This window comes from Plectropomus leopardus, chromosome 20, assembly GCF_008729295.1.
Source record: "Plectropomus leopardus isolate mb chromosome 20, YSFRI_Pleo_2.0, whole genome shotgun sequence".
Taxonomy (NCBI): domain Eukaryota; kingdom Metazoa; phylum Chordata; class Actinopteri; order Perciformes; family Serranidae; genus Plectropomus; species Plectropomus leopardus.
This window is the reverse complement of record NC_056482.1, coordinates 10,866,171-10,882,211: the sequence shown is the minus strand read 5'-3', so window position 1 is coordinate 10,882,211 and position 16,041 is coordinate 10,866,171. Positions and strand designations below refer to the sequence as shown.

The 16,041-nt window shown below is 40.4% G+C and overlaps 1 protein-coding gene across 1 annotated transcript in view; it reads left to right on the top strand.

The window, feature by feature from the left end:
• znf462 (zinc finger protein 462) overlaps positions 1-16,041 on the top strand; it is a 63,412-nt gene that overhangs the window by 25,381 nt on the left and 21,990 nt on the right. The window contains exons 2-4 of the mRNA XM_042509838.1: positions 3,038-3,297; positions 3,494-8,727; positions 9,291-9,425. Coding sequence (XP_042365772.1) covers positions 3,078-3,297; positions 3,494-8,727; positions 9,291-9,425 — 5,589 coding nt within the window. The 5' untranslated portion in view covers positions 3,038-3,077. The remainder of the gene's footprint in view (positions 1-3,037; positions 3,298-3,493; positions 8,728-9,290; positions 9,426-16,041) is intronic.

The window sequence follows — 16,041 nt, the reverse complement described above, 5'->3', positions numbered from 1 at the left end:
GCCATACAGTAAGAACAGAGAATAAAGAGTATATAGTATTCAGAGCATTACTATAGCAGCAAACTACTATTTGCTATGTAAAGATGGTAAGGTAAGAGTATGGTAAGGGGTAGGGCTGTGCCCGACTCAGGATTATGCCAGTCAAATGAGATTTGGCTGTTCAATACAAATATTCGACCACTAATTTTGTTTTCCATATAAAGTTTTAAACTTTAATGGGGCTTCGTGGGACTTTTAAGTGTGTCAGCAGCATTCACATAATACAGCAAACAAGCTAACGTCGCTATTGACGGATCGCAAATGTGCAACAACTTTTTTGCCGACACTAGATATCAACCAAAATCAAAGACTACATCATGTTACCTGGCTGTGAGCTGTAACTTCACTACTTCCTCACCTTACAGTGTGGTCTCCCTCTCCCTCTGTGCTGCTGCAGTATGTCCGCAACTGCAACGAGTAGCATGAAAGTCAAGAGCACTCACTCTACCGCAAAATCTGCAGACCAAAACGTCCTTAAAAGTACACTGACCAGAAAAAAACAGCTCACTTGGAGCAATCTCAGTCACTGAGGGTCTCTGACTGATGATTCGAGCCTCCTATTTTCAAGGGGCAGCTCTAGTAATGGCGTCCTGAACAAAACCTTCGGACAAGCACCATACTTTAAAGCCAATTTGCGGACAAACATGGAATTACAACTTCCCTTGTGATGCCAAGGGGCCCAAATATACATTTTACAGAAACTTGAGTACCAGTAGCCATGTGCAGACAATCCCAGTTCAGACTTTGAATCATACGCTTTCAGTGTCAGATACAGCACCCTAACTTTCTTTAAAGTGGATTAATTATTTGATCTCCCACCTTGACACATCGTTACAGTATAATGAGTATCAGTATAATCAGTAGGCATACAACTATAATATAATAATAAATAAAATAATAATACCTTTATTTATATAGCACCTTTAAAAACACAGTTTACAAAGTGCTTTGACAAGCAGGGCAAAGCCAAAGCTGTAAACCCCAGAGTTAATAAAACAATTTAGTCAATAATGCCAACAAAGGGCAGACAAGAGTTAAGGCAGAATAAAGTAGGGAATTTGGAGCAGAGACATATTAGAATAATATGGTAACAAAAAGGCAGTAGACGCAGAACACTGACAATAATAACAATAACGATAATAATAATAAGTAAGTAAAAAGATAAATAAGAGGCTAAAATTAAAAGACAATATAAAGATCCAAATACGTCGGATCCGTTGGAGTTGAGTTAAAAGACACATTGAAAAACAACTTAAAAGAAGAATTAAAAGACGACATTACACAAAGGCAGATCTATAAAAATGGGTTTTAAGATGTGATTTAAAAGAAGTTACTGAGTCTGCCAGACCCACTCACAATATTATTAGTGCGTTTAAAAGTTAACTGATATGGTGTGGTATGGATATGGTCTTCATCTAAAAAACATGTCCAAGACAACATGTTTGATATTCTTTCCTCCACAAACATCAGTGTGCACCACAGTATGAACCTCAAACATAATATGCTCACGGCAACTAGTAACTTTGTGCTTTTTAAGTGTGAGAAAATCTTTTTGATTAGGTTTTGATTTGGAAGCCAAGGTAGTTAAGTGTGCCATTTAACTATCCATTTCAGAACCAGCGTGAGCTACAAATGCTATGTGTGATATATGGTTTGCGAGACAAAATGACTAATGATTAGAAAGCGATGATGAAAGAGCTGTGAAACGATGGCCACATCATCAACTTCCATTCCTCAGGCCAAGTCCAAACTGCAGAGAAGCCCAAAGACATAAAGCCTTCATCTCTCCGTTGATTCATTCAATCTTATTTCAGAGCAGTTGATACAATCTGATGGAATAGTCTGCTCTAAATACTGAGCTGTGGAGCTGCTCTCCAGCTGTTGCTTATCCCAAGGTAATAAAAATGGGACAAATCAGCCCATAATCCCTCCTCAGTCCCTCCATTGTTCTTAGAATGATGCTATGCTAAAAAATGGGACCTTCTTTGTATTCAGACTAACATCAGCATCTGCTGAATTCTGCTCTTTATCATGTTTTGTCAGGCTTTCTATCGGAGTTCGTGGACAGCTGCGGTCGCTTTTGAGATTGAAAATAATCTCTTTTATATATGAATTTGTGACTCTTTGTGTGGTTTTGTCTTCATGATGTGACACATGGAATTTTCTGCTGTTTGCATGAATGAACACATTTGTCCTCTTTGTTTCATTTGAGAATCAGTGACAAAACTCAGTCATTTTAATTTTACATATTTTTTTGGCTTGGGATGTATCTCAGTAACATATTGATCCCATATTGGTTTAGATTTATGATTTTATTAAATATAAATAAAATATAATATACTTCACCTTTAAATTACAAAGCAATCACAAAAACATAAATGTGTGCTGTGTTATGTTGTTATGTAATTTATTCTATTTCAATTACAGTATACAATCCAAAAAAACATGTTTCCCTCCAGTGCCAAATTTCCAAAACATGCTAATTTTGTAGTAAATTCTTGCCATTTCAACTTGAAGAGACTCTTCAAAGCAAGCAGGCGAGACTCCTCTGGAAGGAGATCTTTTGAACATGTAATCATGATCATTTGAAACATTTTATCTTTTGCTGTCCATTGTCTTTCTTGCTCTGTGGAAAACGTGCGTCATCCATCCTGATTATTCTTTGTTCACAGCAGGAATTGCCGTTGGTAATCATACTAGATCATCACCAAGCTCATTCTTATGGAAGAGCATGTTCACTACACTGAATATTGAAGTATTACAGAATAAAATTATTCCTGCTCTGTGATAGCTCTGTACATTCACATCTCTATGCTATAGTAAACAGCCCTTAACTTGCACTGTAAATGGCTCCTATGAATATTTAACCATGATTCTCATATAAATCACTTTTATTTTCAATCACACCCACTTAATTAGACATGTGTTCTGCTCTGTACTCATCATAAAATGCTGCATGTCCTCATGATGTTTTTTCTCTCTTTTTTTTTCTTTGCAGGTTTCCCTGATTTTCCAGGGAGTGCTCCCTCTTTTCAGTGATGGAGGTATTGCAGTGTGACGGCTGTGACTTCCGTGCCGAGTCATATGATGACTTAAAGACCCACATTCAGGAAGTGCACACGGCTTTCCTGCAGCCTGCAGATGCAGATGAGTCTGACTCTCTGAAAGACGAGGATGAGGATGAGGAGGAAGAGGAGGAATTTGACGACAAGGATGACAAGGATGACAAGGATTACACGCCTCCTAAAGCTGGAACGAGTATGTCCACCACATTAAATCAGATTTTACAGTTCATTTGAAGTAACTCTTCACAGTAGAATGATTTTAGATGTTATTGAGGAGAATACCATTTATGAGTTGTTGCCAGTTTTACTGACTGATAAAAACAAAAGTTTGAATAATATGAAATGGTGCTAATTTATATTTTACAGCTGACATACTCTCTTTTTTTTAGGCCCTAACTCTGCTGACAACTCCAACCAAACACCACAGAAGCAGACAGATGAAACACACCTGCCCTTTTACCAGTGCAAGTTCTGTGTCCGTTACTTCAGATCAAAGTCATTCTTAAGAAACCACACCAAAAAAGTGCATAATGTTGTCGAGGAAGATTCAGATGCGAGCATCTCCTTGCAGACAGCCAAGCAGCCCAGCTACACCGTTATAATGCACAATGACCATTCAAAAGTGTACTCCTGTCAATATTGCACGTACAAGTCTCCACGCAAAGCAAGGATAATGAAACACCAACTAATGTATCATAATAAGGGTCCCTCAGAGGGTGCTGGAGATGCCTCAGAATACGCAGAGACTGGAGAGGAATCGGACTCAGCCAGTGGACTCATGAAGGGAACATTTGCCTGTGAGTGGTGTAACTATCAGACTGACCAGAAGGACAGCTGGACTAATCACGTGGTGAAGGAACACAGTGACAAGGTCAAGATAGTTTCCTGCATTGCAGAGCTGGAAGGGGAGGCAAGTGCATGCTCACCCAATATAGATTCTCCCTCCGCTTCCCGAAGCCCGACAAGATCAAAGACGACTTTCACTGATGTTCGAGGGAAGGAAGAGCCGGTAGCAAAAACAGCAGAAAACACGCCAGAGAAGTCAATCCCGGAGATCTCATCCTTTCAATATGCACAGATGAGTGCAGTTACCCCCAACAGCACAGGTTCCTCTATTTTGTCAAAGAGGTTTGCTTCATCTGATGTCTCTAAAAGCATCGTAGAGATGGATGCCAACCTCCTCAATGAGGAGGACTCTCGGAGCAGCTTAGAGGACGACGATGATGAAGAAGAGTTGGGCGATATAGATGATCCAAGCTATACTGGGACCCTGTCAGCAGATGCAAAGCAGCTTTTAACTGATGAGGATAATAAATTGCTGGAGACAAAGGGAATACCGTTCAGAAAGTACATGAACCGATTTCAGTGCCCGTTCTGCTCCTTCCTCACCATGCACAGGCGGAGCATCTCCCGCCACATTGAAAACATTCACCTCTCCGGTAAAACCACAGTGTATAAATGTGATGAATGCCCGTTTATTTGCACCAGCCCTCTTAAACTAGGCACGCATAAACAGAGCCACATATCTTCAGATTTAGACACCCTGGACCTAACAAGTGATAGTCCAGATCCTCACAACGACAGTGCTACAGACCCAGTGAATGGGGGTAATGTAAGTTCCAAAGTCAATGGAAAAAAGACAACCAGCATACCGAACGACCAGCAGAACCCTCATCGCTGCACGCTCTGCAGCTTCTCTACCACCACTCTGAAAGGTCTGAGGGTTCACCAGCAGCATAAGCATTCCTACTGTGATGACCTAGATCCCACTGTCTTTGAAAACCAACTGACAGACCAGCCAGACTCTGAAGCAGACGCTTCTCCAATCTTTCTACAAAAAACCCAAACCTCTATTTTAGGACTTGCCACCAAAAAGCCCTCCGTAACAGGGAAAAGAGCCAGGAAGTCCATAAATGACTTGCCTTTGGATTTATCATCAGTTAAGAAGAGAACTAGAATCGATGAAATTGCAAGTAACCTTCAAAGTAAGATAAGCCAAAGCCAACAGGATATGATCATAAACCTAGATGACATGGATGATGAAGATGCAGCAGAAAATCACACCAATGCTGATACAGAGGTCAGGAACCATGACAATAAAAATCCTGTCTTTACTTATAACACACAACAGCTTCATGCAAGAGATTCAATGATCTCTCATGAGGGAGGCAGAATAGGGAAAAGAAAAAGCAACCCCAAGTCAAAACCTAGAAACCTTCCTATATCGCTTACTCTCTCTGATGATAGTGAAAATATCTCTGCTGACCCCAGTGATGGCGCTGTCCAAGAGAACGCTGATTACTCAGAGGAGCCAGGAACGACACGCTTCTACTGTAAACACTGTGATTACCACAACAAGTCAGCTCGTAGCGTCAGCACCCATTACCAGAGGATGCACCCATACATCAAATTCAGCTTTAAGTACATCCTGGACCCTGAGGACCAGAGTGCGGTTTTCCGCTGCTTAGAGTGCTACATTGAATACACAAATTACAATGATTTGCACCAACACTACATGGATCACCACCCTGAAGCAAGCAATGTTCTCAACTTCAACCAACCAAATCTGGTTTACATGTGTCGCTTTTGTTCATACACGAGCCCCAACGTCCGGAGCCTAATGCCCCACTACCAAAGAATGCACCCTACAGTGAAAATAAACAATGCAATGATCTTCTCCAGCTATGTGGTGGAGCAATCCCACAAAACGGGTGAGTCGCAAACTCTGAGAGAAATATTAAACTCTGGCCCCAAGAATTTGAACTCAGCCACATCAACGCCAAGGTCCTCCTCCAGCCCAGCGCCGAAAACGGTCTCCAAGACCCCTGAAGCCAGTGCTGAGACAGACCCTCTCAAAGAATCCATGGGTGGCAACGTTGTTGTCTATGATTGTGACGTGTGTTCTTTTGCTAGCCCCAACATGCACTCTGTGTTGGTCCACTATCAGAAGAAACACCCAGAGCAAAAAGCATCTTACTTCCGTATACAGAAAACCATGAAAGTCATCTCTGTGGATCAGTCGCAGCCTGTTGCAAACTCCTCATATAATCTCAGCATGGCAACACCTCAAAAACAACCAAGCACAGCACTGTATGGATCAGATGAAGAAATGTACTACTGTAAACACTGCGTCTACAGCAACAGATCTGTTGTTGGCGTGTTAGTCCACTATCAAAAGAGACACCCAGAAGTAAAAGTGACGGCTAAATATATAAAACATGGTGCCCCCACCCCTGGTTTGATGAAATTAATGGATGAATTGCAAATTGCGGCTCCCAAACAGTTCTTGAAGCAGTTTCAAAATAACGGTCACGATGGATCCAACAACAGCAGCCCCAAAACGGGAAGTGGCGAGAAAGGTGAGGACGAGCTGTTCTTTTGTCAGCACTGTGATTACGGCAACCGCACTGTAAAAGGAGTGCTTATTCATTACCAGAAGAAGCATAGGGAAACCAAGGCTAACGCCGACCTTGTGCGTCGACACACTGCAGTTGTCCGGAGTCAGCGTGAGCGTGCGCAGATGGTTCAGTCAGGCAGCGTCTCCTCCGCCTTGATCCCAGCCCCTCCAGACCCTGAAAACACTACACCCCTGCGCTCCCTGAAGTGTAAACACTGCTCTTACACATCCCCTTATGTCTATGCCCTGAAGAAGCATCTGAAGAAAGAGCACCCGACTGTGAAAGCCACAGCCATGACCATTTTACACTGGGCATACCAAGATGGCATTCTGGAGGCTGGCTACCACTGTGAGTGGTGCATTTACTCCCACGCTGAACCCCAAGGCCTGCTGCTCCATTACCAAAGACGCCATCCCGAGCACAATGTTGATTACACATACATGGCCAGCAAGCTGTGGGCTGGTCCGGAGACAACCCAACAAGGGGGCAATATGGAAACGAAACATTACAAATGCAGAGACTGTGCCTTCGAGGCCTGTACAATATGGGACATCACTAGTCACTATCAGGCAGTCCACCCATGGGTCATTAAAGGAGATGAATCTGTGCTTCTGGATATTATCAAAGGAAATGGCTCAGCTGAAAAGATCCAACAGCAGGTTGCCAAAGAACACGTGTCTTTCAATTGCCAGTCTGTTGAGGATGATGGAGCGCTGGTCATTGTCACTCCGCCTCAAGAGAGCAATCCCCATCCTCCCCACCCACGTCTTTCCATCTCTAACAACCCTTATCAGTGCACTGTATGTCTCTCAGAGTACAACAGCCTCCATGGCCTCCTCACTCACTACGGAAAGAAGCACCCGGGCATGAAAGTAAAAGCTGCAGATTTTGCACAAGAGGCAGACATCAACCCGAGCTCTGTGTATAAGTGTCGTCACTGTCCGTATGTAAACTCCCGTATCCATGGCGTCCTTACCCACTATCAGAAGAGACACCCATTAGTGAAAGTCACCGCGGAAGACTTTGCAGATGATATAGAGCAAATCCCTGATTTAAACGAAGCAGACGACAAGTGCAAAACTCAAAGGCAAGGCTATGGAGCATACAGGTGCAAAATGTGCCCGTATACTCATGGGACACTGGAGAAACTCAAAATACATTATGAGAAATATCACAATCAGTCTGCCTCTGATATGTTTGCTCCCTCTTTGACACAGTTCTCTCCCGGTAAAGAAATGGAGCCAGTAGCAGAATGCAGTGCTGGTAATATATCAAGCGCTGCAAAAGTCCAGGAGGTCAGTGAATTGGACCTTGCCCTCTCCCAGTTACCCATCAATAAGACAGAGAAACATGCCATATTCAAGTGTCAGCTCTGCAAGTACTTCTGCTCCACCAGGAAAGGCATCGCTCGTCACTACCGCATCAAGCACAACAACGTGCGTGCTCAGCCAGAGGGTAAAAACAATGTCTTCAAGTGCGCTCTGTGCTCATACACAAACCCTATACGCAAAGGTCTGGCAGCACACTATCAGAAGCGTCACGATATTGATGCCTATTACACCCATTGTCTTGCTGCCTCCAAGACTATGAGCGAGAAGCCTAATAAAGTGATAGCACACCCGCCATCGGAAGGGGAGAATACAGAAATGAGCGAAGACTTGCGCTTGGCAGTGGAGAGACGAAGGTGTTCTCTTTGCGCCTTCCAGGCCTTCAGTAGGAAGAGCATTGTGTCACACTACATCAAACGCCACCCAGGTGTCTTCCCCAAGAAGCAGCACGCTAGCAAGCTTGGTCGGTACTTTACCGTTATCTATGCCAAAGAACCTGAGAAGATTGTTGTAAGTGCAATGGAGGACGACAAGGATGTACTGGAGGTTCATCTTGACCCAGAGCAGGACAGAGACTCAGAATGGCTGCCATTCAAGTGTCTAAAATGCTTCCGGTTGTCCTTCAACACAGGCGAGCTGCTCTCTATGCACTACAACGACCACCACAGCAATGACTTGAAGCGGGACTTTTTGGTATCGCCCGGTCCTGGGGACGAGGAGTCAGAGTTGTACCAGTGTTCTCATTGTGAGCTGAAGTTCCTGGCTCTCCCAGTTCTGGCTAAACATCTCTTGAACCACAATGAGGAGTTTCAGAAGAGAGCCATGAGGCAGGAGAGAAGGAGGCAGCTGCTCAGCAAACAGAAAGCCACAGAACTACCTGAGACCAAACCTGAGAAGGTGAGCAGAGATACGAGTCTCACTTAAAGCTTGTAAATGACAGACTTAAACCCAGATGATTTAATTTCACCATCAGTATCTGAGAGCATGCAATAAATGATGCTGTTAGTTACTACTGTCATCATATCCTACACCTGTACCTTTGTAGTCAGGCCTCCAGTTGTTTTGGAAAAGAGCTCATAGAGATATAAGTTATCACAGAGATTATAGTTAATTTGTCTTTACATGACTTTATAAACCCACAATCATTGCAGTTGTACCCAGAGTAGTCATATTCTGCCAAAATTAAAGAGATAATTATGTGTTTCAAATTGGCCCTTGACTGTCACTGGGAATATATAACAGTGATAATGAGCTGTGATAATGAGTTTTATAATAAGTTCATTAAGGTACCGTTGATCTCACTTAATGTATATTTGAGAACAGTGGCAGTAACTTCATGGAGAGAAGAAATAGTAGTCCACAAGGAGTTTAAAATAAACGTCCTTATCACAAATCATTTTAAAATAGATTTTGAAACTGTCAATGAAACAGACTAATTTTTGCACTTTTTCTGTGAACAGGAAAGCCCTGTAAATAAAGCTCCCATAGGGTTCAGATGTAACTTCTGCATAGAAATGCACCCCACCCTCCGAGCCATCTGCAACCACCTTAGGAAGCATGTCCAGTATGGAGAGGTCAAAGAGGGCCATGTCAAGGTAAATGGAATGGGATTTCTTTCAAAATGTATTAAATGACGGTATAGTATTTGTGTTAATAATTGGGAATTTGTTGCATTAAGTCTGAAATATTTTCACATTAACAAGCCAGTGTTAAAATATATTTATTAAAATTATTAATCAAAGTACTAACCATGATAAATATTCATTTCTATTTTGACATTTTGGAAAATATACTTACTTGCTTTGAATATGATTCATATGTGTTTTGTAAAGATCCAGTTACAGCCAGCAGCTGGTTAGCGTAGCTTACTTTGCATGAAAACAGGGGAAAATCAACCCCACAGAGGCAGCACATGGCTTCGAAGAAAATTTTGCAGAGCGGCCAAACGTGAAATAACAATGTCCGGGTTCATCACATGAAGCCATGGGGCCCAAAAAGACTTTTTCCCTTTTACTTTCTTTGTGAAAGATATGTCTGTAAGCCGGTGGATGAATCTTTTCTAAACATTCCTAAAGTCTGGAAGAGCCACACTGTTCAATCATTTTTATATTTATTCATGTCAGTGGAGCACTTAGCCGGATGTAGCCAGCTCGGCCAGCAGAAGCTGGCAGCTTATGTGCTCTAAGTCTCTAGTGCTCTTGCTCTATGGGCACTATTTAGAAGATCCTGATCATTCCATATTGCGGTAGTAGAGCTTTTTTGGGGCCCTGCCTCCAACACTGTATTCTGTTTTCATTAAACATGCATGGAGAAAACAGTAAGCTTTAGAGGCAGGCCAGCTGTTTCCCCCTGTGCTAAGCTAATCTGCTGCTAGCTGTAGTTTCATCTTTGGCAAACAGATTTGAGAGTGACATCAATCTTAGCAAAAAAAAAAGCAAATAAATATGTTTCTCAAAATGTCAAAAAAAATGTGCAGCTATTACTCCAAATATCAAGCAAATCTATAGTATGCATTATTAAGTGGTATTTTTATGAACAGTATTTAAGAGTACAATATTGACTGTCAGTGTTTCTGTCTTGTAAACTAACTCCTCATCCTCCTGGCTCTGCAGTGATCTGTTTCACTGGACTTGAGTTCTGTTTCTCGTTTTGTTTATTACTGACGGTGGCTTCTGGGTAGACAGTCTGTCAGCTTCCCCCAGAGAAAACAAGCAGCGCTGTCCCATTGCAGCAGAGAGGGGGAAGTGGAGGACAGTGTGGTGAGCCATAACTTTTAGGGCAGCGGCGGGTAACCATTCGAACATTAGTATTCCACTGAGGATGCCAGTGAAGGGAACAGGCCTAAGGATCCAACGCCTCACCCAGACGGAGGCCTGTTCCTCTGTCAGACACTCAGTCAGTCTTTTTTGTATTTAAGATGTACTGTATTCACTTTGGCAACCAAGAACTACTGTTAAAAATGTACTGCTTCTGTTTCACCTTTGACCTTTAGAGATATTCAGTATATAGGATAAAATGTTAGCCTGTGAAGCTAATAACACATGCTAGAGTTATGAGCTACAATAAGCATTCATGTCCTACAGCATCTCTACCAGATGGAATATACTGCATGTTTTACACATCGCAGAAGGTAAAAATAAAAATGAAAGCTTTTTCATAGTATCATGAATACAGTTCCAACTCAATAGAACTGCAATGGTTCCTGATACAGTTGGATGAAGAGCAGGCTGACAGTGCAGTCAGGGCAGACTGGATGGCAAGGTTGAGCCTGTGGATGCCACATCTTATTTATGGCTACATGAAGTGCAGGGTCAGGTCCTTCCACAGAAAGAATGAGCTTCCTCGGGGCAATAAAAAAGTCACGGTGATTGTCTGTCCACTTGTGACGACTGCAGAAACCAGCCTGCACTCCAGCAGATGCAGGAAGAGGAAGGAGATGGAGGAGTTTTGTTTTTTGCTGCTGGTTCATGTTGTTGTTGTTGTTTTGTTTTATGACTAGTTTTTGTGTTCTTTTCTTTTCTTTTCTTTTCTTTTCTGGGTGATTTAGCATCAGCTACAACTAGTAATAAAGTTAATTAATGGTTTGGTATAAAGATGGGACCATGGATGGAGACCCAAGGACCCAAATTGTCGAGGCCCCCCTAGCCTTCACCTGCAAACTGCCACTCAAATTGATATATGTACCAACCAGGAAGACACTCAAAATAACCACAAAGAGACACAAAAAGACCATAAAGAGATGCAAGGAACTGCAAAGAGGCACAAAATAATTACAAAACATGGGGAAAAAAAAACACAAACATAGGTGCAATCTAGTCATCTTTTGGCAAAAATCGCTGTAAAAATCGCTGCAGTTTGTCTGCCCGCATAGTAAGAATCTCTTACAGTAGTTTTATCATAACCTTGTGGCTTATATGACGATGTGTTGAGCGTGGGATTGCTTTTATCTAGCGAACAATAGCCAGTGTTTTCCCTGCATCGCTGCTTGAACTGTGTTACATTTTAATGCATTAAAGCTCTATTCAGTAATAATTGACTACTGGGCGAATACAATTATAACATTCTTATGGTGTTTTTAATGTAATCTTGTAAAAAGCAGTTTTTGATGAGAAAATTGAATAAATAAAGCTTTAACATAGAAATCAGTTAAATAAAATAGATGGAAGAAAAGGATATATATTATATATATAAACATATATAATGAAGAGACTTTCGAAGCAGTTATTTTTTTAATGTTGTTTTTTATGTGAAAGGTTAAGTTTGTTTCATAAAAGCGTACTAGTGAATTTGTGCTAACTCAAAGGTAGTGTAATGAAGAACTGAATTACTTTTAACAGTTATATTTATAAGAAAGATTTCTTTGTTTCGCTGGCACAAAAGAGATTTTAAAAAATAACAACAAAAACAAAATAAAGCATCATATCTAAGCTCTGTCTTTTAATTGACCAAAGAGCAGTTGAACAGAACAGCATTAATTTTTACTAGCTTCAACATATTACAAATAAACCTACAAGGAGACACAAAATAACTACAAAGCCACACAAAACGACCAAAAAAGACACAAATTTACCTCAAGTGGTCACAAACTGACCTCAGTGAGATGCAAACGACTACAGAAAGACACAAAATAACCACAAGGTGACACAAACTGACCTCAAAGAGATGCAAAGTGTAACCAGTATGTGTTCCCTCTAAATACAGAAAGGGGATGTTACAGCTATGTATTAAAGATTGGGCCAGACTCTGAAAACACAGGACTCAAATATAGATATTATTTGCATATATTAAATGGTTAGAAAAAGTGGCAAACAGGTGGAATTACAAAGTTAAGTTCAACACATAAGTTCAAATTAGAAATTATACAGCAAGTAGTTCCAACCAAGCAATGAGAGAGGTCAACAATACATTTAAAATGAGCTGAAAATCACCATGACAGCAAACTTTCATCATCACTAAAGGAAATATTCTGCCATTTCTTCAACACTACACTTGAAGAAATTCTGCAATCATGATAGCAGTTATCAGGCTGTGGCCAAGAAGTATCAGTGCGTTGAAGTTACTTAATGTCAGAGACCTCATAGTCCACACTGAGGAAATACAGCTGATATTATGAAAAGTAAAAGTCACCTCACTAATGGTGGAAAATATAAAGATGACAACAGCCAGGATAAATCACCATAATCTGAGCAGACACATTATAAATACTTACAAAAAGTGACATTTGCATGTTAGAATACCAATTAGAAAACTTAACTGCAAACTAAAAGTTACTCAGTCCAGATCTAGGCATGATGGGAAAGTGGGCATCACTACAATACTCGGGCTAAGTGAGGGTGACTACAGTGAAAATGTTTTTGAAAGGCTAAACGCCATCAAATATGGATAGTAGCATAACATTTCGTTACAAAAGCATGTTGTGAATTTTGGAAATGATGATACCTCTATCTTTTTTTTTTTCAATTTTGACTTTTGGATTTTACCATATTCTTGAGCTATTGGAAATGTTTGGCATCCTCCATCAGCTGTGTTGGTGACATGGCAGCTTAAAAATACAGGTAAAGTTTGTGGATGTAGTAGCTAAATCTGTTTATGGAAAAAGAAAATTTCACCAGACGTCTTAGTCGTAATGAGACTGCAAGCTGAGCATTTCTGTGTTTATATCTGGTGTAGTTATTTAGTTTGGGAAACTCCACAATCTCTAGAAAATATGAGCTGAACTTGGCCAGCGGACTCAACAGGGACTAGAAAACATGTCTGTTGCTAGGTCGTTATCATGGTTAGGCCTACTTCCTGGAGTAGCATACTAGGTTTCATTACATATAGGATTCTACTGACATGACTGATTGTTTTCTGATGTATTTCCATGAAGATAACAGTTGCAAAAATAATTTATTTTTAGAGCTTATTGCCCCTCATCATGAATACATTTTAATTCTATTTTTATTTTGTTGGTAACTGCTGTATAATTGCAACATAACATAAGAGGGACTATCACATGCAGTCAGGAGAGAGGCGCTTACTCCAAGATCCATAAGCATCACTGAAGTGCCCCAAATGATGTTGAAGCACACCTTCTTGTGTACTACTGCTTCATTTCAGAATCACAGTTCTTTATCCAACTCCAGCGTGTGACTGGTGTGAAGGAAGCCATGTATGTTCTCTTTCCTCTGAGCTGTATGTGTGTGTACTTTGCAATCCTACCGTACTTGATGCAGGTGTTCAGGTCACGTCCTCCTCACTGAAGTAGCAGGTTCTGGGCTCTCATGGACTGGGTTCGCCATCCAGTTCTGGAAAATGGTTCTCTCTGAAATCGCCTTAAAATCTCTGGAATCTCCTCCAATGGCACCGAGATATCCTCTACGAGTTAGAAAGTACAGCTGGTGAAATTGACTCAAAAATCACAATTTCATTCATATCCAAAAGAAATAACTAGTTTAGAGAGCTACACTTGTAGTGAATACTCAACTGCATTGAAGATGCATAGTGAATAAATAAAACACAAACAGCATGCATTTCAACACACCTTTAAAATGTTCATGAATTCCCCATAAACAGTAAATAAAAATGCTAATGGTAAAATTAACTGGCAAAGTACATCAACTAGCAGCTAGCCTGCAGCAATGAACTCAGAGTGCATAAAAAATGTGCATAAAAGCAATATTAAATGACAGTATTATTACTATAGGCTACCAACACAACAGAACTGACTGCTTATAGGCAGTATTTTTTCACACCAAATAAATGCCCAGTCTAATTCCAATCGCAAACAGCTTTAAAATAATCGAGTTGGATTTAACATGGCCCTACTTAGCTAGCGGACGGTAAATGCTAATGTTTTTAGCACGTGTAAATAGAGTTTGCCATTGCGAATATTAGCATCACGGCTAGCGGCTGATTCAACTCACCTGTGGGCAGAATAGCAGCGGAAAAGGCATCCGGCCTTGATGCACGCGCTGCTACTTCACTTGTTATCCATACTGTAGTTTATATCGTCAACACGAAATATACATTAACACATAGAAACACATCGTGAATTTTAACGGAGTTTTCTATTGTTGTCAGCGGCGTTTCTGAACACTTCAATGACCCCGTTTTCTGTCAGATTCAACCGAGCCTGACTCTTTGCCCTTTCACCTCAGCAACGTCATCTAACCTGCTGCTTGGCGGATGCGTGGATGTTTTTTTTTTTCTCCGTTAAACTTTATTTGTAATCAAAAACTGGCTTTTACATTCATGAATAGGTACACCAAGTAAAATTACAGACTAAACGTCATTTCATAAAATAAACAAAAAATAAATAAATAAATAAACACAAGTATCAAAACAAATATTTTTTTTTTTTGAAAAAGAGGAGACAATAAAAACAGAGATCTAATCAAGATTTAAGATATGAATCAAACTATTTATGTGCAAGGCTTGTTTAGCTCTAATATATTTCAGTGCTCTTTTGAAATTCATCAACTCATTCATTAAGACAAGAAATATTGGTCTGATTTTCATAAATCGACATCTGTGAATATATTTTTTGCCCAAAATAAATACAGTGTTATACATATTTTCCCTTTTTTTGTGGACGCATGGATGTATAATAGAGGGGGACCGACTTCCCTATAATACATCCGTAGGCGGTATAAACAGTCTCATTGGACAACGAGAGTGGTACCTGATAACAATTGGTTGCTCATCAAAATCAACAATGCCCTATCATTTTGTAAATAATACTAAAGGCTGTTTAATTCATTATGTTGTTTTTCTATCTGTCACATTTTAAGTAAGCCTATTTAATCACATTTTATCATTACTATGGTTTAATTATAAAGGCTTTATTTATTTGTCTATTAACTTTTTAATGCCCCTTTCTACTGTGGGCTACAAAAGGAAATGCAAAAAGACATAAAATAACTGCAAAATGGGGAAAACAACCTGAAAGAGGCATAAAACAACTACAAGAGACAAAAACACAACCACAAGAAAACACAAAATGACCTCAGAGAGATGCAAATGACACAAAATGACCACAAAGCGACACAAAACAACCAAAGAAGATACAAAAGTGCCTCAAAGGGACATAAAAAAGCTTCACAGAGACACAAAATGACCTCACAGAGGCACAAATGTTTAATAAAGAGACACAGAATGACTACAAAGTGACAAAAAACAACCCAAAAAGACACAAACTTACCTTTAAGAGACACAAAATCACCACAGAGG